This window comes from Prionailurus viverrinus, chromosome C2, assembly GCF_022837055.1.
Source record: "Prionailurus viverrinus isolate Anna chromosome C2, UM_Priviv_1.0, whole genome shotgun sequence".
NCBI lineage: Eukaryota > Metazoa > Chordata > Mammalia > Carnivora > Felidae > Prionailurus > Prionailurus viverrinus.
Genome location: NC_062569.1, coordinates 41,376,136 through 41,401,733, shown reverse-complemented (window position 1 = coordinate 41,401,733; position 25,598 = coordinate 41,376,136). Strand labels below are relative to the sequence as shown.

Sequence of the window (25,598 nt, the reverse complement as noted above, 5' to 3'; positions counted from 1 at the left end):
AGTTTGGTGAGCTCTTTATAGATTTTGGATACTAGCCCTTTGTCCGATATGTCATTTGCGAATATCTTTTCCCATTCTGTTGGTTGCCTTTTAGTTTTGTTGGTTGTTTCCTTTGCTGTGCAGAAGCTTTTTATCTTCATAAGGTCCCAGTAATTCACTTTTGCTTTTAATTCCCTTGCCTTTGGGGATGTGTCGAGTAAGAGATTGCTACGGCTGAGGTCAGAGAGGTCTTTTCCTGCTTTCTTCTCTAAGGTTTTGATGGTTTCCTGTCTCACATTTAGGTCCTTTATCCATTTTGAGTTTATTTTTGTGAATGGTGTGAGAAAGTGGTCTAGTTTCAACCTTCTGCATGTTGCTGTCCAGTTCTCCCAGCACCATTTGTTAAAGAGGCTGTCTTTTTTCCATTGGATGTTCTTTCCTGCTTTGTCAAAGATGAGTTGGCCATACGTTTGTGGGTCTAGTTCTGGGGTTTCTATTCTATTCCATTGGTCTATGTGTCTGTTTTGGTGCCAATACCATGCTGTCTTGATGATGACAGCTTTGTAGTAGAGGCTAAAGTCTGGGATTGTGATGCCTCCTGCTTTGGTCTTCTTCTTCAAAATTCCTTTGGCTATTCGGGGCCTTTTGTGGTTCCATATGAATTTTAGGATTGCTTGTTCTAGTTTCGAGAAGAATGCTGGTGCAATTTTGATTGGGATTGCATTGAATGTGTAGATAGCTTTGGGTAGTATTGACATTTTGACAATATTTATTTTTCCAATCCATGAGCAGGGAATGTCTTTCCATTTCTTTAAATCTTCAATTTCCTTCCTAAGCTTTCTATAGTTTTCAGCATACAGATCCTTTACATCTTTGGTTAGATTTATTCCTAGGTATTTTATGCTTCTTGGTGCAATTGTGAATGGGATCAGTTTCTTTATTTGTCTTTCTGTTGCTTCATTGTTAGTGTATAAGAATGCAACTGATTTCTGTACATTGATTTTGTATCCTGCAACTTTGCTGAATTCATGTATCAGTTCTAGCAGACTTTTGGTGGAGTCTATCGGATTTTCCATGTATAATATCATGTCATCTGCAAAAAGCGAAAGCTTGACTTCATCTTTGCCAATTTGGATGCCTTTGATTTCCTTTTGTTGTCTGATTGCTGATGCTAGAACTTCCAGCACTATGTTAAACAGCAGCGGTGAGAGTGGGCATCCTTGTCGTGTTCCTGATCTCAGGGAAAAAGCTCTCAGTTTTTCCCCGTTGAGGATGATGTTAGCTGTGGGCTTTTCATAAATGGCTTTTATGATCTTTAAGTATGTTCCTTCTATCCCGACTTTCTCAAGGGTTTTTATTAAGAAAGGGTGCTGGATTTTGTCGAAGGCCTTTTCTGCATCGATTGACAGGATCATATGGTTCTCTTTTTTTTTGTTAATGTGATGTATCACGTTGATTGATTTGCGAATGTTGAACCACCCCTGCATCCCAGGAATGAATCCCACTTGATCATGGTGAATAATTCTTTTTATATGCCGTTGAATTCGATTTGCTAGTATCTTATTGAGAATTTTTGCATCCATATTCATCAGGGATATTGGCCTGTAGTTCTCTTTTTTGACTGGGTCTCTGTCTGGTTTAGGAATCAAAGTAATACTGGCTTCATAGAATGAGTCTGGAAGTTTTCCTTCCCTTTCTATTTCTTGGAATAGCTTGAGAAGGATAGGTATTATCTCTGCTTTAAACGTCTGGTAGAACTCCCCTGGGAAGCCATCTGGTCCTGGACTCTTATTTGTTGGGAGATTTTTGATAACCGATTCAATTTCTTCGCTGGTTATGGGTCTGTTCAAGCTTTCTATTTCCTCTTGATTGAGTTTTGGAAGAGTGTGGGTGTTCAGGAATTTGTCCATTTCTTCCAGGTTGTCCAATTTGTTGGCATATAATTTTTCATAGTATTCCCTGATAATTGTATCTCTGAGGGATTGGTTGTAATAATTCCATTTTCATTCATGATTTTATCTATTTGGGTCATCTCCCTTTTCTTTTTGAGAAGCCTGGCTAGAGGTTTGTCAATTTTGTTTATTTTTTCAAAAAACCAACTGCTCTACAGTTTTTGATCTGCTCTACAGTTTTTTTAGATTCTATATTGTTTCTTTCTGCTCTGATCTTTATTATTTCTCTTCTTCTGCTGGGTTTAGGCTGCCTTTGCTGTTCTGCTTCTAGTTCCTTTAGGTGTGCTGTTAGATTTTGTATTTGGGATTTTTCTTGTTTCTTGAGATAGGCCTGGATTGCAATGTATTTTCCCCTCAGGACCGCCTTTGCTGCGTCCCAAAGCGTTTAGATTGTTGTATTTTCATTTTCGTTTGTTTCCATATATTTTTTAATTTCTTCTCTAATTGCCTGGTTGACCCACTCATTCGTTAGTAGGGTGTTCTTTAACCTCCATGCTTTTGGAGGTTTTCCAGACTTTTTTCTGTGGTTGATTTCAAGCTTCATAGCATTGTGGTCTGAAAGTAAGCATGGTATAATTTCAATTCTTGTAAACTTATGAAGGGCTGTTTTGTGACCCAGTATATGATCTATCTTGGAGAATGTTCCATGTGCACTCGAGAAGAAAGTATATTCTGTTGCTTTGGGATGCAGAGTTCTAAATATATCTGTCAAGTCCATCTGATCCAATGTGTCATTCAGGGCCCTTGTTTCTTTATTGACCGTGTGTCTAGATGATCTATCCATTTCTGTAAGTGGGGTGTTAAAGTCCCCTGCAATTACCACATTCTTATCAATAAGGTTGCTTATGTTTATGAGTAATTGTTTGATATATTTGGGGGCTCCGGTATTCAGCTCATAGACATTTATAATTGTTAGCTCTTCCTGATGGATAGACCCTGTAACTATTATATAATGTCCTTCTTCATCTCTTGTTACAGCCTTTAATTTAAAGTCTAGTTTGTCTGATATAAGTATGGCTACTCCAGCTTTCTTTTGGCTTCCAGTCGCATGATAAATAGTTCTCCATCCCCTCACTCTCAATCTAAAGGTGTCCTCAGGTCTAAAATGAGTCTCTTGTAGACAGCAAATAGATGGGTCTTGTTTTTTTATCCATTCTGATACCCTATGTCTTTTGGTTGGCGCATTTAATCCATTTACATTCAGTGTTATTATAGAAAGATACGGGTTTAGAGTCATTGTGATGTCTGTATGTTTTATGCTTGTAGTGATGTCTCTGGGACTTTGTCTCACAGGGTCCCCCTTAGGATCTCTTGTAGGGCTGGTTTAGTAGTGACAAATTCCTTCAGTTTTTGTTTGTTTGGGAAGACCTTTATCTCTCCTTCTATTCTAAATGACAGACTTGCTGGATAAAGGATTCTCGGCTGCATATTTTTTCTGTCTAGCACTCTGAAAATCTCGTGCCAATTCTTTCTGGCCTGCCAAGTTTCAAAAGAGAGATCAGTCACGAGTCTTATAGGTCTCCCTTTATATGTGAGGGCACGTTTACCCCTTGCTGCTTTCAGAATTTTCTCTTTATCCTTGTATTTTGCCAGTTTCACTATGATATGTCGTGCAGAAGATCGATTCAAGTTACGTCTGAAGGGAGTTCTCTGTGCCTCTTGGATTTCAATGCCTTTTTCCTTCCCCAGTTCAGGGAAGTTCTCAGCTATTATTTCTTCAAGTACCCCTTCAGCACCTTTCCCTCTCTCTTCCTCCTCTGGGATACCAATTATGCGTATATTATTTCTTTTTAGTGTATCACTTAGTTCTCTAATTTTCCCCTCATACTCCTGGATTTTTTTATCTCTCTTTTTCTCAGCTTCCTCTTTTTCCATAACTTTATCTTCTAGTTCACCTATTCTCTCCTCTGCCTCTTCAAGCCGAGCTGTGGTGGTTTCCATTTTGTTATGCATTTCGTTTAAAGCGTTTTTCAGTTCCTCGTGACTGTTCCTTAGTCCCTTGATCTCTGTAGCAAGAGATTCTCTGCTGTCCTGTATACTGTTTTCAAGCCCAGCGATTAATTTTATGACTATTATTCTAAATTCACTTTCTGTTATGTTATTTAAATCCTTTTTGATCAGCTCATTAGCTGTTGTTATTTCCTGGAGATTCTTCTGAGGGGAATTCTTCCTCTTGGTCATTTTGGATAGTCCCTGGCGTGGTGAGGACCTGCAGGGCACTTCCCCTGTGCTGTGGTGTATAACTGGAGTTGGTGGGCGGGGCCGCAGTCAGACCTGATGTCTGCCCCCAGCCCACCGCTGGGGCCACAGTCAGACTGGTGTGTGCCTTCTCTTCCCCTCTCCTAGGGGCGGGATTCACTGTGGGGTGGCGTGGCCCGTCTGGGCTACTTGCACCCTGCCAGGCTTGTGATGCTGGGGATCTGGCGTATTAGCTGGGGTGGGTAGGCAAGGTGCTCGGGGGGCAGGTGGGGCAGGCTTAGATCGCTTCTCCTTAGGTGATCCATTTCAGGAGGGGCCCCTCTTCTGTGGGCCTCTCGTCTGTGTTTGGCTCCGGCGACTCCGTTCTGCTAATCCTCTGGCGGTTTTCTGGGTTATTTAGGCAGGTGTAGATGGGATCTAAGTGATCAGCAGGACGTGCGGTGAGCCCAGCGTCCTCCTAAGCCGCCATCTTGCCCACACCTGTAGTTGGGAATCTTGATACAGGTTCATTAACTTCTCTTCCTCGGTTCCTTTCTCTATACATAGGGATGATAGTACCAACCCTGCAGGGATGTGTTATGAATTAAGTGGTGCTTTAAACAGTGTCTGACACTTAGAAAGTATTCAATAAATGAGTTATTACCAGGCATCATAATTATTATGATTTATATATATTCTTTTGCCTTTGTAGATTGAAGTCCATGCTCCTCCTGGTGTACCTGTAGGTTATGTTACTCAGACCTGGCATCCATGCCTGCCAAGGTTTACAATTCAAAATGAGAGGAGAGAGGATGTACTAAAAATTATTGGTCCATGTGTTGTGTGCAGCTGTTGTGCAGATGTTGATTTTGAGGTAAGAGATGTGATAACATTTATAGGTCTTGCTTTCCTCATATAAGAATAATATAATTTGGGAGGATGTTATAAATACATTAAATTTGTGTATCCTGATATTTCAAGAGGAAGTCAGTGTGCTTATATATTTAACTTTGGTCAGAGAGGTGATTTTTGCTCTGATTACGCATCAGTGTTGACTATACTAAATGGAAAAAAGAGAAGCAGAACTTCTTAGTCAAATAAATAAATATATGCAAAACATCCAACATTTGACCATGGTAGTTTCTATATGCAGGCTCCATATGTTATGCATTTAAGATAAAATGTTAACCTTGTGGGGCGCCTGGGTGGCTCAGTTGGTTGGGCATCCAACCTCAGCTCAGGTCATGTTCGAGCCCCACATCAGGCTCTGGGCTGACAGCTCAGAGCCTGGAGCCTGCTTCGGATTCTGTGTCTCCCTCTCTCTCTGCATCTCCCCTGTTCACACTCTGTCTCTCAAAAATAAATAAACATTAAAAAAAAAAAATGCTAACCTTGTCATCTAGGTCTGAGTGCCAAAGCATATGAATCCTTCCCTAGTCTGAAATACAGGTTTCCAGTGCTCTAGACCCTTCTTCAGAAGTTCTGACATCTTTGAGTTCCTACAAAATGCTCATGATACAGAGAGAGTTTTAAGAAAGATAGTGTAAAACATACTTCCCAATTATGTCTATCCTTCTCCTTTTATTAAATTAGATCACTATAAACCACATGATAATCTATGTATCTATTACATGGAGGAATTTCATTACAGCAGTTGTCCAATAGATGTCCTAGCCTTGTAGCCCAAATTAATGTAGTTGCAAATGTTTAAAAATAGGGAGATTTTTGGGGTGCCTGGGTGGTTCAGTCAGTTAAGCGGCCAATTTCGGCTCAGGTCATGATCTTGCGGTCCGTGAGTTCGAGCCCCACGTCGGGCTCTGTGCTGACAGCTCAGAGCCTGGAGCCTGTTTCAGATTCTGTGTCTCCCTCTCTCTGACCCTCCCCTGTTCATGCTCTGTCTCTGATTCAAAAACAAATAAAGGTTAAAAAAATTTTTTAATAGGGAGACTTTTATAATTTAATCTTGCTCTCGTGATTCTCGTGGAAAATCAAAATATGTTAAGCTACACCAACATTTTTCCACAAGAGGGGCAAAAATCTAAAACTGAGGAGGGCTGCCCCTTTGTGATAAGATATATGAAATCTGCCACTGTCCCCTGGCTTCTGAAAGTTTGCCACTGTCCAGCTTCATTCTTTTATATTATCTGCCTGGCTTCCCTAGTCATATGATTTTCAATTCCTCTGTTAGACCCTAGTTGTATAAAAGTGAATCCTTCCCTTTACTGACTTCAGAATAGAATGAGAGAGACTGGCAGTTTTGAGGAAACACATGTGATACAGTGGAGACTTTATGAAGACTCTTACAAAACCATATACATAGTGTAGGGGGGATGTATACCATGCATGTGTAAAGACTTTATAGGTTTTTATATAACAATAGTTCTCTATGTAGGGGTTATCATTCCTATGAATGAGCCAGAGGACTGAGAGGTAATTGTTCTTTCAGGGAATATTACAGAATTTTTGCTGACATATTTGTAGAAAGTAAGTGAAAATACTGGTGCAACAAATCAAGCTGGACTGTGAAACTTTTATATTTAATGCTAAGGAATTTAGAAACTAACCAGCAGCCCTTCTCAGTGGATGCCTTAAACCATCTGTTACATGCAATAAATTAACTACTCTCTTGTCTAGGGTGGCATTAACTATGTAACATCTTTGAGGGGATTGAGAAAATAGTCCCTTGAATCATTTTCTATAAGCTAGGTAATGGAAAGTTTGAAAGCAGGAATTATCAGTATGAGGAGCCACTATGGATCATGGACTCCATCATAGTGTTAATGGCATGGATACTTAGAGTAGGAAAGAGGTAATGCCCTGAACACAGCAGGAGCAGGAGCCATGCTAAAGGAAGAAATAATTCAGAGACATTTCACAAGTGTACCAAGGGGAAACTGATTCATGGATTTGATGTCAATTGAGCATGAAAGAAAATTTGGAGAGGATTCTGATGTAATATTATTCCAATAACTGAGAAGAAGGAGATTATTTTTAAAAAGGACAGGAGAATCTGAAAACAAACCAAATAGAAATTCCATAAATAAGAACACTCATGGATGAAACCTCATTGGGAAGGTTGAGCTGAAAATTAGATACAGGTGAAGAGGGAATTAATGAACTGGACGATCTATAGGAGGAAAATAAATAGGAGAGGTGAAAAGATAAAAATTTGAAGGGATGGGGAGACTGGGTGGCTCAGTTGGTTAAGCATTCAACTTTGGCTCAGGTCATGATCTCATGGTTAGTGGGTTAGTGGGTTAGTGAGTTCGAACCCCACATCAGGCTCTCTCCCTCTCTCCTCTCTGCTCTGATTCTCTGCCTCCCTCTCTCTCTCTCTCTGCCCCGTGCCCCTCTCAAAAATAAATTAAAACAAAAACATTTTTGAAGGGACCAAAAAAAATTGAACGTATGTGAAAGCTAGAATAAACTACTCTTGCATATGCCAAAGAGGAGTCACAGAAAAAGAATACAGAAAATGTACTGAGATGATATCCAAAGAGATAAATGGATACGAATTCTGTAGACTAGATGCCATGGATTTTCAGAATCAAAAAGTGCAAGGAGTTCTGGGTAAGAAAAAGAAATGACACCCAGAGACAACTTAGATAAAATGTAAACTTAGACTAAAAAGGAAATCTAAAATCAGCAAGTGGGAGGGGGGAAGGTTATCTCAAATATGTAATTCCCTGATCATTAGGGATTATGAACATTTTACTGGCTATTTGTGTTTGTTCTCTTTGAATTGTCTATTCATATCCATTGCCTGTATTTTTACTGGATTGTTTACTTTTTTCTTATCAATTTATAAATGTAATTTGTGTGTTGAAGACATTGATCCTGCATCTGTCCTCTGATCTTAGTTTCCACAAATCAACCCTTTCTTTGTGGAACTTATTATATACATTTATTTATTTTATGTCACATATAGTCACGTATATCTATTTTAGTATGTTCTGATTCTCCTGTCTTGATTATGAAGTTACCCCCAACTTTCTATTTTATTTATTCCTCTTTTAAATCTTTTTATACTTAAATCTTTAACTCATAAAGAGTTAATTGTATTTATACAAGATTGAACATTTTTTTCTTTCAGGTGACTAGAGAACTATGTCACCATGATTTATTAAGTATTCATTCCTTACTGAATTGAAATACATTACATTAAATATCCACAAGTAATGGGATGTATTTTAGATTTGTCTCTGTTTCATTGATCTAATTATCTGTTCCTTCAAGTGCCTTATGATTCAATTATGGTAACTTAATGCTGCATTATATATCTACTCCTAGCCAAACAGCCACTTGTTATTCTTCTTTATCATAGGTTTTTGCTATTATCAGATTTTTCCTTTCCTATGAATAGTAAAGCAATTTTTCAGAAGATAGAATCCTACTATTATATTAAATTTGTATTCAGTTTTTTTAATTAGCATATTTGATGCTAAACCTCTCTCATCCCAGAAGTGTTATGTCTTTTTATTCATTCATATCTAATTTTATATTCTTCATAAGATCATATGGGTTTCTTTATATAGAACTTTACCCTTTTTTAAAAAAAAATTTTTAATGTTTATTTTTGAGAGAGAGACAGAGTGTAAGCAGGGGAGGGACAGAGAGAGAGGGAAACATAGAATCCGAAGCAGGCTCCAGGCTGTGAGTTGTCAGCACAGAGCCCCAGGTGATCATGACCTGAGCTGAAGTCTGATGCTTAACCGACTGAGCCACCCAGGTGCCCAAACTTCCCTCTTTTTCTTTATGTTAACATTTTCCTAAGTAATTTATAGGCATTATCACTACTAAGCAGGAATGTATATGTTAGGTTCTTGTTGTTAATATTAAAAAAGACTACTTTTTTTGTTTACCTTTTATCCAGTCTTCTGACTGGATTCTCATATTTAACTTCAAGAAACATTTTTGCTCAGGCGCCTGGGTGGCTCAGTCAGTCAAGTCACCATCTCGTGGTTCACAGGTTCGAGTCCCACATCAGGCTCTGTGCTGACAGCTCAGAGCCTGGAGCCTGCTTTGGATTCTGTGTCTCCCTCTCTCTCTCTGCCCCTTTCTGCTCATACTCTGTCTCTCTCTCAAAAATAAATAAAACACTAAGGGTTTTTTTTGATTAAAAAAAAAGAAACATTTTTGCTTATTTACACTTGATTTTTCTAGATACAAAATCACAGAGTAAATGAAATCATTTTTGCTCTTCTCATATTTACCAATTAGCTCCTTTTCTTTTCCAATCTACTTCACGGCAAAACTGAATAATAATGCCAATTGTGTGAATACCTATCAAGCTGATGACTTCAATTGAAATAGCAAATGTTTCATAATTTAGAAAGACATTGGCTACTGTTTTTCATAGTGATTTTCTATTACTATTTACCTAGATCAGGAATCCGCAAACTTTTTTAAATAAGAGATAGAAAACATTTTAGACTTTATGGGCCATATGGTCATTGTGTGCAACTATTCAAATCTGCCATTGTAGCATGAAGATAATCACAGACGATACATGAATACTGTGTATAACTATGTCCTAATACAGCTTTTTATAAAAACAGTGGGCAGGCTAGATTTGTCCCACTGACCATTGTTCGCTCACCCTGACCTAGATTTTTATTAAGAATTGATACTTAACTTTCTAAAAGCAGGGTATCACAATGGTCTTGACTACAGACTCTGAAACAGAGTGTCTGGGTTTGAAAACCTCCCTATGTCTTCTTATCAGTGTGAACTTGGACAAATTCCTTGACCTCTGTCTGCCTCAGTTTTTTCATATGAAAACTGTTTAATAATATATGTATCTTATAAAGATATGAAGAAAAAAATTACCTAATACTTATAAAGCATTTGTATGTTATACATATACTAAATATTCTATAAATGCTTAATTAGCAAGTAAATAAAATACTTTTTCAGTGTCTGATACACTAAGTTTTGAAATCTATGATTTTCTAGTATTATACAATTTATTACAGTATATTCTTTTGATACTTACCTGAGGTCTATGTGCTACTGTTCAATTTGAATTTTTTGCATTTATATTTATATTATAAGATGAACCTATAGATCTATTTTTAGAATACCTCTATCAACTTTTGCTTCATAGGTATATAATACTAGTTTATTATTTTGAGAAGTTGCAGCCATTTCATTATATAGATTTTCCATTTTTAAATATCTAAATTTAGGTAAAAATTATATGATCCTATTGACTTTTCATTTGTAAATCATTCCCATTTCTGAGCCTTTTCATAAAAAAATGATATGTTCTACTTCTTATGTAAACTTTTAAAATCTTGCTCTAGGAATATAAAGGAGAAATGTCAATATTAGTTAAGTCCAGTGGCAGGACTGTGATGGTTGCTATTTTATCTTTTGTATATTTCATTTAAAAAACACTTGAGAAATTAAATTTAACAATACATGTAAGGTTTCATTACTAGCTTCAAATGCTGATGACAGTTAGTAGTGTATACAACAGGTAGGCAAGAGGGATTTCTGTTAGTCTGTTGAGCCACAATAGTGTTGCATGACAAATAACCCCTAAAGCTCTGTGGCTTAAAACAGTGGTATATATTTTCATGCTTATGGATCTGCAGGGCAACTTTGTCTTAGGGACTCTATCCAACTCTCCTAGTTGGCTCTGATTTGGGCTGGAAATTGGCCTCAGGTGTATACCAGATATATTCATTCTGCAGCTGTAGCAAATGCAGCTACCTGGATCATGCATTTCTAGTGGCTGATCACTGGGGAGCAAGAGCCAGGCCAAACCATTTAGCCACGTTGAAGCCCTCTTCTCTTGTCACATCTGCTAACATTCCATTGGTTAAGCAAGTCACATGGCCAAGCCTAACTATCAGTGTGCAGGGATATATACTGGGCCTACAGTTGTCGGAGGGAGGGTAGTGCATGAATATTTGCTGAGTGGTAATGGATGTTATCACAGTTATCATATTAGATGTTTGTTTCAAATCTTAAAGAACCCATCTACCCACACCAAAATAAAATGAGTCAACTGTTTTTAGTTTCCCTACATTTGTTTTCCTGTTCTCAACCTGAACTAGAGCTTCAGTGGGTGTTGCTAGCACTTGTGGTTCCTTGTGCATATTTGAAAAGGACATTTCCCCCTCTGGTTTCACAGAACTCTCCATGTACACGCCATGGTGAGTGTGGGCTCTGTTCATCCGCCCACATGCCAACTTGGTGAGGTCCATTTATCCAGCTACAATCTGTTCAACTCTTTACGATGGCCCTGGGCTTTCCTCAGGCAGAATTGTAAAATTAGAAAAACTTTACTTCAGAGCTCTTTTTATCTTGTATCCTTCTTGTTGTTCACCGTCCATCCACCCCACTGTCCAGTCTTAACCTATCCCTTGACCCGGGGCATCCCATCAAGTTACTTATTGGTTACTTAACTTTTCCTTTACTCAAAACTGCCAGTCCTCTTTTCCAGGATCTATGCATGTCACATTTTCCTGCTGATGGTGGCAATGAACCCTCCCTCACATTTAAATGCTCAGCCTATGTAAACTCTCTGTGCTTCTCTTACAACAAAAGTAACATGGGGGATTAGTTTAGTGCTTTCCTGATGGCTTCTAGAAATTTCATCTAAGAAACATTTTATATTTGTGTCTTTTCCTGCCTAAATTTTGTTTTAGATCAATTCATTTATTGCTACCTATCATAATGTAGAATAGGAAATGTTAAATATTTAAGCAGAACTACTTTCATGTAAGTTCTCTACAGCAAAGGTGTTTTTCATGCATGTAAAAGTAGATACAGGAATCCATATATATGTAATGAGTGATACAATGTTCATAGTTAAGTATGGTACATAATTTTAATAGAGTATTTCATTTTATTTCAACTTTTACGGTAGTTTGTTTTCATTTTTCTAGAATTCTTTAAGAATCTTTTTTTTTTTTCCCCATTTTAGATTAAATCTCTTGATGAAGAAACTATAGTTGGCAAGATTTCCAAGCAGTGGACTGGTTTTGTGAGAGAGGCATTTACAGATGCTGATAACTTTGGTATCCAGTTCCCTTTAGACCTTGATGTGAAAATGAAAGCTGTAATGCTTGGTGCATGTTTCCTCATTGTGAGTCTATCCGTAATAATCTTGGGTTTAGGTGGTTTCTCTAGTACCATTCTGAAATGGTTTAGTAAACTGTACATTTTTAAATGACCTTGTTAAGTGTATAGGCTTTATTCAAAGAGGCACCATTTAATTCAAGCCCTTAAATTTCATTTTCTCCTGGTACTCTGGGTTCACAGGTAACTAGTTCCTCTAGAGAGTCTATGCAATTTCATATGATAACAAACGGACCTCATGTGATAAGGAAGGGCCTCGGTCTTTGGAATTTTTATTTAAAAGTTGAAATCAGTGCATTGGAAAAGAAACTTGGCTTGAATCTGGGCTTACATGGAATAGACTCAGGAAAACAAGATTTCCTCCTGATTGATTAAATCATCTACTACAGGAGTGAAACTGCAATAAAAGTAAATAACTAGTCAAGCCATTAGATGGAACTGCCATTTGAGAGGAATTATGTGGGACAGAGCAGTGATTCCAAACTTACCTTCACATCAAATCAGTTAGGAAATTAAAAAAAAAAAAAAGACAAAAAACAAAACAAACAAACAAAAAACAAGTATCAGGCCATACCCCAATTTAACTAAATTAGAAGCTCAGAATTAGAAGTTTGTACAGTTCCCCAGGTGACTCCATATGCAGCCAAGTTCAAGGGCTCACAATAGTTTCCAACCCTAGCTGCATAATAGAAACACCTGAATAGCTTCCAAACTCCCTAGGTCAAGACTACATCCAGATAGGAAATCAAAATCTCGGGAAGTGGGATCAGGCCTGCAATCTGTTTAGATTTAGGTGATTCCAATATGCAAGGAAGATTTAGAGCCACTAGATGAGCATCTTAAACACTGACATTGGGGATGCAATCCCCAAAAAGTGGAAAGTGAGAGAATATACAGAAAAAGGATCCAGTTATTTCAACAAATAAATGTTGGGAAAATAAAAAGATAAAAATAACATAATAAGAGAGAGACTTAAGAGACATCAATTCAATGTAATTTATAGCTCATATTTAGATACTGATTTGAACAAACCATTTGAAAAAACCATTTGAAAAAACATTTAGAAGGACTTAAGAGAAATCTGAACATTGGCTATTTGATGATATTTTAATGGATTATTGTTTTTTTCAAGATATCCTAATGATACTGGGCTTATATAAAAACAGGAGTCCAAATTTTTACAGGTTCACACTGAAGTGTGTTTCAGTATAAAATGGTTATGATATCAAAGATTTACTTTTAAATAAAGAGAGTGAGGGCAGGGGGATCTAGGGGATGGAGTAATTAATGAACCAAGATAGGTTATGTTAACTAATTATTAAAGCTGGATGAGTGGCCTTTGGGATTTTATTTTGCTATTCTATCTCATTGGGGATAGATTCAATATTTTCTGTATAAATTAAAAATAGAACCACAGTTCTGTTTAAAAATTGTGTTTTCACTATTTATTTCACATGAAAAGTAAAATCAAAACTTAACCATAGGGAACCGTTTGACCAAAGGTAAATATACCATCACTAAATATCTGGTGTGCGAAGGGAAGAGAGGTTAGTCCAGGGTGTTTGGATAGGTGAGAAATGGGATTGGGATTTGTGGTGGGGTTATCAGAAAATGACTATGGGGTAGATTGGGCCTCTTCTAAAGGACTTCTAAATATTGGACAACTTCTTGTTGGGAAGATACTGACAATTATTTGGTTGGTTTTAAACTAGGTATAAATAAAATCGTTATTTTATTAGGAAGATAAATCTTGGTACCTAGATGAGAAGTGAATTGACGAGAGGTAAAATTGCAATAGTGCAGCTGCAAGTGAATGGTGATAAGAATTCAATTTTTTCTTTGTGAACAGATAAGAGAAAATGATAGACATGAGAGAAAATCCATAGGACTTGATGAAAATCATAGGGAAGTGGGTCTGGTTAGACACTGATGTAGGGAGATAGTTGGGAGAAACCGTGGTGGACCAGTTTGCGGGAGAAATCATAAAACTGGGCCCAAAAACTCTTAAGATGCCTGCTACCTCTAAGATGGCTGTCATTCTAAAAAAAATCTGAAATGTGTACAGTGTATTCTGGTCTCAGGAAAAGTTGTATTACTAGAGAAGGAGAAAGGAAGAAAGATTGAAAGAGGAATATTCTAAGTGGCATGTGAAAAAGTGAAATTTAAAGAAATTACCAGAGGATTAATTAAATGAATGCAGAGCAAGGCGCCTGGGTGGTTTAGTCGGTTGAGCATCCTCCTTTGGCTCAGGTCATGATCTCACGGTTTGTGGGTTCGAGCCCTGCGTCCGGTTCTGTGCTGGCAGCTCAGAGCCTGGAGCCTATTTCAGATTCTGTGTCTCTATCTCTCTCTGCCCCTCCCCCACTTGCACTCTCTCTGTGTCTCAAAAATAAACATTAAAAAAAATTTTTTTTAAATGTAAATGCATGCAGGTAATCAATAAGTGAATAGAATTACAGGATTTAATTGCTGTTAAAATGGAAGGCTAAAGCTATCAACTTTTCCCAGATCTGCTTATTTGGTCAATTTTTCTCTTAAGCAGATATGTTATGTTTCATCAGACCCCTTAACATTTATGATCTGTGCTTTGTTGCTGAAAATTCATTTCTGTATTTTTGTTTTTATCTAGGATTTCATGTTTTTTGAAAGGAGTGGAAACACAGAATAAAAAGAAGGAGTGTGGTAGGGGATCAATGAAAGCCTCAGAAAGTGTGAAGTCCGTGTACTTACTGGGACTTTGTCAAGGAAAAACTAATTGGTTTTCTTTATTGAAATGACTTCTAGCATTTGTGAATTCTGTGATGCCTGGTATATGCGATGACTTTTCAAATTATAGAGTTTATTTTCTATATCACTTACCTATAAATGTTTTTATGCATTTTGTTTTGTTTTATACATTTTTTTCCTTGTGTATTTTAGAGAAAGGACATGTTAATTTTTTTACATTTAATCATGAAACTTCCTGTGGCAAATTGTTCTGAACTACAATCTATTTTCAAATTTTACACCAAATTAAGTCCTTATTAATTTTAAAATATAAATGTGCATTTTATTAAATATGGTTCCAATTTATTTCACACATAACAATCATGTTATTTTCCAAATAATGTATGTTCAAACAAGTTAAAAATGAATGTAATTTGTTTCCTTTACAATTATGTTAAACTAACACTTAATACTCATATTACCAAAGAAAAATAAAACGTGTATTTGTCTTTTGTTCAGCAAGTCACAGTATATTAAACTTCTTTTGTAAGCTAATCTGCTACTATAAAAAAATTTTCATTATTGATAAGAATATAAATTACTGATTTTTTTATGATTTTCTGAAAAAGACATGTCCTAAAGAAGGACACATTTAAAAATTCATTATAGAACTGGAGGATTGTTATAATTTTTGAAGTAATTATTTACACGTGGAATGTTTAGCTCCTGTATTCATTCTGTCTTTCACAGAGCATGATAGTTAGGAGAGCACTCAGGTATTAAATAGAACGTATATATTCCATCTGAGTAGAAACTGCAGTAACTGTCTGTTATTTACATGAACAATCAAACAACTGAATTAAAAATTATTGATATATTTCTCTGCATATTTGATTTTTGTTTTTAAACAAACTGTGAACAATCAATTTCGATGGTATTCTGAACCTTACACGTTTACCACCTCTTCCCTTACAAATTCTCCTTTAAAAGGAGCAAAAGCATAAATTCATACCAGGGCTATAAACTAAGATTTCTACCTGTCCGAAACAAAGGAATTTTCATACTGTGTTTTGTAAGAAAGCCTGGATTGAGTGAGAGGAGATGTCCAACCCACAATTTAGCTGCTGCAAAGGAAAAGTGTGTTTAGGAAAATAAGGACTTAGGGGAAGGATTCCTGTTCATCTTCAGTAGAACCCTAACAACACCACTAGCTCCTAGTGTTGAAAATATTGGGATGACTGGGGAGCTAGACCCCCTTTCATTATAGTCCAAAGAATTCCCCCGTGTCGGATCCCAACAATGAGAGGTAACCGAAACGCTCACGTACAGTTTAGAATTGGTACACACAGCATCCCAGGTAAAAAGAAGGGATTTGCCTGGCTGTTTCCTAGTGGCATGACTTGTGCCAGGTCCAGAAGGGGAGGGCTTGCCAAGCTAGCTATCAGGCACCACAGGCATTCCCAGAGAGCTCAGGACTGGCTAGAAATCTCAGAGCTGTTGTGTCTGGGTGTGTTTATGGGAGGAGAGTTGATGGGTGTTAGGGTGTTGGGGAGGAGGGCTGATAGCAACTTTTGGTCAAAAGATAATGAACAAGTAGAGATACCTAATGATTCCAGTTAGAAGCAGAATAAGGAATGTCCTCATAATTCAAGTTCATTAGTGTGTTTATCTTGACTCCCTTTAATTATTCTATGGCAATGAAAACAATAATCACCATTTAATCCAGTAGCTAGAGTAAGAAGGCATTTTTTAAATATGATTCAAGGCTCCCCAAGAACTTTTCTGCTCCAAAAAAGAAAAGAAAGGAATGGAAGAGAGAAAGAAGGAAGGAAAGTTAGTTTTTGCAGAAGCCAACTTAAAAAAAGTGTAGAAGAAATAATGGAATTAGAAAATCACCATTTGCCAGTTCTCATCATAATAATTAGATTCCCGCAAGAAAACATGAACGGCTGCTAAAATCAGTGGTAAAAACTTGTGGTATTCCTATGCTGCTGTATTATACTGTATTACACTGTCTCAAAGTAACTCCCTGTGAGATACTTACTAATTTTAAAAAAGTAAGATAGTAATTTATACTGAGGTACCTGGGTGGCTCAGTCGGTCGAGGGTCAGACTCTTGATTTTGGCTCAAGTCATGATCCCAACGTGATAGGACCAAGCTCCACTTTGAGCTCCATTCAGTGTGGAGCCTACTTGGGATTCTCTCCCTCTCTCTCTGCCCCTCTGCTCATGCTCTGTGTCTCTCTTTCTCTCTCAAAAATTAAGAAAAAAAAGACAGTAACTGTACAGTTACTGTAGGATACAGTTCAGCTAAGCTTTCTGACATAATACAACAAATATCCCCTTCCCTCTAGTTTCCATTGTTTGTTTTCATTTGAACCCTCCCCTTTGCTGCCTTTAAATCCATATTTCTACCATCAGTCTGTTCATGATTATGGAGATGTCCTCTAAAATAGTATATATTTTCTCTACCATGTTCCTCACTTCCTTCTGAGTACTGACAGTGGAGTCCCTTATATCCAAATTTCTGGGAACAATCTACTTAAGGCAATTTTGGCTTTTTCTCACACTCCTCAAAATTCTTCCAGCTTCTACCCATTTCCAAATCCTAAAACTACTTCTACATTTTTAGGTATTTGTGGCAGTAGCACCCCACTTCCAGATCCCAAACCGATATTAGTCTACTGTTACTGCTATAACAAACCACTGAAAAAAACCTCAAGGGCTTTAAACAATACAAATTTGCTATCTTATAGTTCTGGAGGTCAAAAGTCTGAAATGAGTCTTAGTAGGCATCAATTGAATGTTTGTGTTTCCACAAAAATCATGTTGAAACCCTAACACCAATATAAATTCTAAGTAAGTAATTAAGGTTAAATGAGCATAAAGGATGCTGATCTGATTGGATTAGTGTCTTCTCATGCACACGCACCAAGGGAAGGCCTTGTGAGGACATATGCAAAAGGGGACATCTACAAGTCAGAAAGAGAGCTCCCAACTGAAACCAATCATGTTGGCACCTTGATCTTGAACTTCCAGTCTTGAGGACTATGAGAAAATACATTTCTGTGTTTAAGACTTCTAGTCTGTGATATTTTGTTATAGTATCCTAAACAGACTAATATACCAGATCAAAATCAAGACTGATACTGAAAGAGCTTCCTTCTTTCTGGAGGCACTAGAGTAGAATCCTCCTTGCCTTTTCCATCTTCACAGGCTACCGAGATTCCTTGACTGAGAACTTCTTTCCATCTAAAACCAGCAAATGCTTCCATTACAATATTTCTATCTCTGACTCCAATTCTGCTTTGCTCTCCCAAATTTAAAGGACCCTGGGGATTACACTGTACCATCCTGGATAATCAGGGATAATGTCCCTATTTTAAGGTTACTTGATTAGCAACTTTAATTCTATCTGCAACTTAATTCACCCTTGCTGTGTAACATAACATTGGGCTTAAAATATGGACATTTCTGTGGGGCCATTATTCTTCCCATTGTGTGTGTGTGTGTGTGTGTGTGTGTGTGTGTGTATGGAACAGAATATTACTTTTCACGTGTCTTAATAGCATATAAATGGCATACTATATATACTTTCTGCAACTGAAATTATTTTTCATTACTCTTCTCTTTCATACCTTGCCAATGTTGATATTTGTAGCTCTGGTTTGCACATTCTTTTGGTTATATAGAGTAACTATTTTATGAATATAATACCATGTATTTACCTATTCTGTTCTGGACGGGCATTTTGGTTGTTGTTAACTATGATAGTTGACATTATGTTAACTTGGCTAGGCCTAGGTACTCAGCTATTTGATGAAACATTATTCTACATGATTCTGTGATGGTATTTTTTAGGTGAGATTAACATTTAAATCTATAGACTTTGCCTAAAGCCAATTACCATTCATAATATTGGTGGGTCACATCCAATCAGTTGAAGGCCTTAATTAAAAATGATCAACCCTCTCTCAAAGAAAAGAGAATTATGACAACATACCACTTTCAGACTCAGACTGCAGTATCATATCTTCCTGGGTCTCTGATCTGTCAGACTACCCTACAGATTTTGGACTTGTCAGCTTCCGTAATCATGTGAACCAAGTTCCTTAAAATCCCTTTTTTTCCCCTCACTCTCTCATCCTCCCCTTCCACCCTTCCTCTCCCTTATTCTGTTTCTCTGGAGAATCCTAATACACTAACTTTCCTCTACAATCAATCTTCCAGAATATTTATGTATGTGCATATTTCCTTGTATACATATGGAAGAGGTTCTCTGGGGCTATTCCTAATAATAGTAATTAGTTCTAAAAGTATGAGTGTTGGGGTGCCTGGGTGGCTCAGTCAGTTGAGTGTCCGACTTAAGCTCAGGTCATGATCTCACAGCTTGTGTGTTGGAGCCCGTGTCGGGCTCTGCTGACAGCTCAGAGCCTGAAGCCTGTTTCGGATTCTGTGTCTCCCTCTCTCTCTGCCCCTAACCCACTCACATCCTGTCTCTGTCTCAAAAATAAATAAACATTAAAAGTATGAGCGTTTTCATTATCATGAGATATTGTAACATTGCTCTCCAGTCAGTCATACCAATTTACTGTTTTATCAGTATTGTATGAGCAGTGCTACTGCATTACATACCCACCACATCTTGATATTGTTGGTTTTTCTCAACTGGTTTTTTTTATTTAAAAAAAATTTTTTTAAATGTTTATTTATTTTTGATACAGAGAGAGACACAGCAAGAGCAGGGAAGGGGCAGAGAGAGAGGGAGACACAGAATGTGAAGCAGGCTCCAGGCTCTGAGCTGTCAGCACAGAGCCCGATGCAGGGCTCGAACTCAGGAACTGTGAGATCGTGACCTGAGCCGAAGTCGGACGCTTAACCAACTGAGCCACCCAGGCGCCCCTCAACTGATATTTTTAATAAGGAATCTCATCGTTTTAATTTGCATTTATGAGATTTCTAGTGAGGTTGAACATACTTTAAAAAAATTTTTTTTTACATTTATTTATTTTTGAGAGACAGAGCACAAGTAGGGGAGGGGCAGAGAGAGAAGGAGACACAGAATCCAAAGCAGGCTCCACACTCCAAGCTGTTTGCACAGAGCCCGACACAGTGCTCGAACTCACAAACCATGAGTTCGTGACCTGAGCTGAAGTGGGACGTTTAACCGACTGAGCCACCCAGGCACCCCAAACATATTTTTATTTGTTTGTTGGATGTTCATATTTTCTGTAATATGAATTATGTTTTTACATACTTGAGCCTTTTGTTTCTATTGGTTTGCTTATCTTTTTTCTTATTGATTTGGAGTTATTTTTCAGTTAACAATCTACTTTTTTTTTAATGTTTATTTTTGAGAGAGAGAGAGAGACAGTGTGAGCAGAGAAGGGGCAGAGAGAGAGAGAGAAAGAGGGAGACACAGAATGTGAAGCAGGCTCCAGGCTCTGAACTGTCAGCACAGAGCCCAACACAGGCTCGAACTCATGAATCATTAGATCATGACCTAAGCTGAAGTCAGAAGTGTAACTGACTGAGCCATCCAGGGGCCCCTTCAGTTACCAATCTATTATAAGTTATATGCATTGCAAATATCTTCTCCCAGATTGGGGCTTTTATTTCAGGTTATTTATGATGTCTTTTTTTGTGTGTGCAGAAATTTGAATAGCCATATTTATCAATTCTTTTTCATGGTCTGCATTTTTGAGGTGTTTGCTTTCGTTTTGCAGGTTTGTTTTTCATAGGTCATTAATCCACTTGGAACTGATTTTTTTTAAGTATAGAGTGAGAGATGTCTAATTATATTTTACATAAATAAGCACTCTAATAGCAATAAATTGTTAACTTTTGGGGCACCCGGGTAGCTCAGTCAGTTGAGCATCTGACTTCGGCTTAGGTCATGACCTCATGGTTGATGGGTTCCAGCTCTGCATTGGGCTCTGGGCTGACAGCTGGGAGCCTGGAGCCTGCTTTGGATTCTGTGTCTTCCTCTCTCTCTACCCCTCTCCCACTCTCTCTCTCTCTCTCAAAAAAGTAAATAATCATTAAAAAAATTAAAAAATAAAATATATTATCTTTTTCCTGGCTGGTAATGCTTACCTTTACCAGAATCATTTGCATGGATATTTTTTATGTGTTTATTGGCTTCTCCTATTCTACTAACCCATATATGGGTGAAAAATTGCTCAATATTTTCATACCAAAAATTCCTTTCAAATTTGCTTGACAGTGTATTTTCTCTTGAATATTATTTTTATTTCGTCCCTGCCTTTTAATATCTGCCTTTTAACCACGGACCATACAGCAGGCAATGGGGAAGAGCATGCCACAGCAGGACATTTAATGTCTTGTTAAAATGAATTAGTCTCCAGTATTACCAGGTATCTATTATCTATTTTAGATTTTTTTTTATTTGTTTTGTTTTGGAAGCAAGCAATTTAAATCACGGTAACAAGAAACATGGATGTCAAAATAAAACTTGAGAAGTTTGTCAAATTTGGGGGGGAGGGGCCAATATGGCAGAGCAGCATGGAAGTTCTCATCTTTCTCTCATCCCTGAAATACAGCTGGATCAGCAGCAAAAAGTGTTGCACACCTAGGGATTTGAGGATTAATACAACAATCTGCATTACTTGAGCCACTGGATGTGGTAGGTATGCGGCAAAGAGAGGTAAACTGGGGGAGAGAGAAGCCATGGAGGGTAGGGAGCTGTTTTGTAGAGAGAGGACAGAGAAAGGGGGTGGGGGTAGAGTGCAGCACGTTGGGAGAATACAGGAAAAGCACTCCACTGGAAAGTAGCTAGAGAGAAAGAAAAAGAATGGAAACACACACACAAGGGACTGAACAAGAAATGTGTTCTCCAAAACCACTGCCAAGAAGAAAGGACAGGGTTTCAATACCATTAGGACTCTATAAACAGGGGAGCGCAGAGTCAGAAATTATGGAGCTCAATACCTGGCGGTGCTCTGGTGGGGAGGAAGGGCAAATCCCCAGGAGCAGGCAGTGAGGTCCCAGGGGTCTGGGGGGGCCACATGGGGAGAAGCGGTTCCCCTGCTTGGAGGGCATTTGGTAGAGGCCGTATGGCCTCCCCATAGGCAAAGGTCAGGGCAGACCCGGTTGGGGGGGGGGGGGCAGCCACGTTTGCTGGTATTGGAGCAAAGATGCCAGAATGCAGTGAAACCTGGCGCCTGCTCTGTGTTATGATTCACCGTAATCTCTAAAATTTGCCTCCGTGCAATCGCAGGAAGTTTTCTGGGGCTGGTCAGCACCCAGCCATTGCTCAGTGAGACCTTTCCCCAGAGGGTTGGAACCGTAGGACTCTCAGAAGCAAGGGGTTTGGAAACATAGCTCCATCTGAGATAAAATTCAGGAGGAAGTGCCACCTGGCAGGCTGACACCTTGGACTGGACAGTGGAGAAGAGGAGAGTGGACAGAAGCCCGAGGCAAATGATGGGTGCTTGATTGCGGGTCAATGAGAGCTCAGAGTTCCTGCGTCAGAAACCAGAAAGCTCGGTGACACCATTTTCACCTCTCCTGCACATGCGTACAGATGCGCGTGTGCTACACATGTAACCACCCGGTAAGCTCAGCAGTGCCACCTAGTGGAGAATGGAGCCCTTACACCACACCCCGCCCAACTGGGCCCTCCAAGCACCCTAGAAGACCACCGCAAGTCTCTTCACCTGCTTAGTGTATGGAATATAGAGTGCTTTATAGTTTGAATGCCAGCGGAAACTGGATGTAACTTTATTCGGGTTTCATTATTGTGTTTGGTGGTTCATCTCTTTGGGTTTAGGGGTTTTTTTGCTTTTTTGCTTTTGTTTAAATTGTTTTGTTTTGTTTTTCGTTGTTTCTTCTTCTTTCTCTTTTTCTCCTTTTCTTTTTCTTGGATACAGAGAGAGAAAATTTTATTTGTACTCTTGTTTTTCGTAATTTCTTAAAACATTATTTTTACTAGATGGGGTGTCAGTTAAGTGTCCGACTTCAGCTCAAGTTATGATCTGGCAGTTCCCCAGTGAGTTTGAACCCCACGTGTGGCTCTGTGCTGACAGCTTGGAGCCTGGAGCCTGCCTCCAATTCTATGTTCCCCTCTCTCCCTCCCCTGCTTGTGCTCTGTCTCAGTCTCTCTCTCAAAAATAAATATACATTAAAAATAAATTTTAAGTGGCATTCTTTTTGAGAAAGTGTAATTATGAAGTTTTTTAAGCTATCTGATGTTGAAATTTTAATAAATGTTAGTTGCAGAGTAGACAATAACTTAAGGAAGAAGAAGGTCAACTGAAACAATAATGAGCCTGTATTTTATAAATGAGCTTGTTCATTTAAATTTGTTTCACATTAACAGGATCACATGGAATAAATTGCTCTGCCAGCTGTTGTAAAAGTAGCAGTACGTATTCATATGCGGGGTATTGACTCTCTAGTTTTGCCATACCTGGCATATTTGTGAACAGTATTTATCATGGTTTTTTTTTTTATGACTGTAGGCAAGAAATGGGATTTGAAGTAAGAAAACTGGATGTTCCCAGCAATAGAAACAGATTTAAACTGATAGCTGATTTTATTACATTTTCTTATCCTGCTGAAAAGGTTGATGCATATAATTAAAGCAACCATACCCTTAAGAGAAAGAGTTGACTCTTATCACGCTTTGTTAATTATATAATGTCCAAAGACATAAAATGAACTAGGTCTTCTCTTGTGGTCAAGTTATGGAACAAAGTCTTCTGGAATTTTGCCAAAAGATCAGACAGTGTTCCCAGGTGATACCCCTCAGGTCAAGATTCCGGCTTAAAGTAACAAAGGTCCATGAAAGGTAATTTAATGAGTGGCTTATTTTTTTTTTCATACCTGATTTTTGGCACTCTTCTGTTTTATTGTATAGGTCACAAATCTCTATCTGTGAAGGGTGGAACTGATCTAATTTTCAGTTAAATCATGCCAGATTTACCTCCATGCCTCTTCAGTTTTATGGGAGTTCATATTTAGAGAATTCATCAAACCAATCTATTAACAGAAGTCTCCTGAATAATTGACTTCTGTGAGGAGGAAAGCTGGTAAATGCAAATAAAAAGGGGCAGCCAGACATCCGAGGCCGGCTACTCCCCTTGCATGCTTTTGGGTTCTGCAATCTTGCTTGCCTCTTGCATCAGCCAGCAGCCACGAACCAGAAGCTCCACGATACTAGTCTGCCCAACCCGGAAGCACATACTATAAAAGATCAGTAAAACCCGAGCCAGATGCTCAGCCTTTGGAGGTCACTCCGCTGGGCCGGCACCGGTGCAAAATAAAGTCTTTTCTGATTCCCCAAGTGCTTGTCATTTGTCTCTTCTGGGCGCCGAGTATTTGCTGCAACACATGTAGCCCTATGGAATTCAGCGTTACTGGTAGATAATTAAATTCAGTCATATGAGGAGATGCAAGACATAGGTAAAACTATAGCAGTTTGCTTATCAAATAAAAATACGATCAGGATTTGACTTCAGCTCCTGAATTTTCTAGCTGTGTGATGTTGGAAAAAACCTTAATGAAACCTCTCTAAACTTTGACTTCTCTATTTCTATAATTAGGCTAATAATTACTTCTTTTTAAGGTTTTTGTCAGGATTAAATAAGCATGTTTTACCATTACTACTGTTTATTGTTAATGCACCATTGATTCTCAACTCAGAATGATGTTACACTGTAAGCATTTCTTGTGAATTTCAGATGATGCAGAAAATGCTCTGAGACAATTAAAAAAAGTAATGTTACTCAGTCTTGGTATTGGATATACTAGTGTCTCCCAAATTGAGGAAATAAGTGCTCTCCTATACTACAATTTATATTTGTGACATAAGTTTAGGTTTTGATAATTTGATTCAAATGATAATTATATATATGTGTATACTTACTGAACAACTTACACATGCCATAGTTTCATTTTCGTGTTTTTGTTTTCTCAATTTTACTTGTCTTAAAGTTTTATCTAAAATTGTGAACTCATAATTTTATTAAAAGTTTTTTTGTTTTTTTTGTTTTTTTTTAGTTTTTAATTTTGAGAGAGAGAGGCAGAGAGTGAGCAGGGGAGGAACAGAGAGAGGGAGACACAGAATCCGAAGAAGGCTCCAGGTTCTGAGCTGTCAGCACAGAGCCCGACGCGGGGCTCGAACTCACAAACTGTGAGATCATCACCTGAGCGAAGTCAGAGGCTTAAGTGACTGAGCCACCTAGGCACCCGTGAACTCATATTTTTAATTCAGGTTGATTTCTACATACCAACACAGGAATAACTGAATTTCCTTTAGTGTTCAAACAGCAGTATTTCAGAGTATATGCACACCTGTAGAATTGTGTAACTAGATGAAACCCGAAAGTATATTTTATAGGTAAGAAAACTGAGATTCTAATGTTTTTAAGATGGTTAAGATACAGCCCATGGTATGAAGATAGCCCTTTAGCAAGTTTGGTTTTCGAGGTTTCTATATACATGATAATTTTATATAAGTAGGAAACATGGCTTATTGTTTTCAATGACCGGAAAAGAAGGAAATTAAGAGGGCAACTCTGGATAAAGGGGTTTGTGAAGAGGTAACATGTCTCTTTCAAAACTGGATATACTAGAATTTAAGTCAGACATAATGTCTCTATATTTGTTTTAATCATTTATTTGTTTCAGTTTTTTGCAACCTATGACTCAGGTTACTAGGGCCAACAG

General features: G+C 38.0%; 1 protein-coding gene across 2 annotated transcripts in view; it reads left to right on the top strand.

Annotated features, from left to right (window-relative positions):
- PLSCR1 (phospholipid scramblase 1) overlaps positions 1 to 15,783 on the top strand; it is a 36,291-nt gene extending 20,508 nt beyond the window's left edge. The window contains exons 7-9 of one of the 2 annotated variants that reach the window (XM_047875771.1): positions 4,822 to 4,983; positions 12,046 to 12,207; positions 14,830 to 15,783. In XM_047875771.1, the coding sequence (XP_047731727.1) occupies positions 4,822 to 4,983; positions 12,046 to 12,207; positions 14,830 to 14,868 (363 nt within the window). In that variant the 3' untranslated portion in view covers positions 14,869 to 15,783. The remainder of the gene's footprint in view (positions 1 to 4,821; positions 4,984 to 12,045; positions 12,208 to 14,829) is intronic. The other variant, XM_047875772.1, reaches the window with a different exon arrangement.
- The last annotated feature ends 9,815 nt before the right edge of the window (positions 15,784 to 25,598 follow it).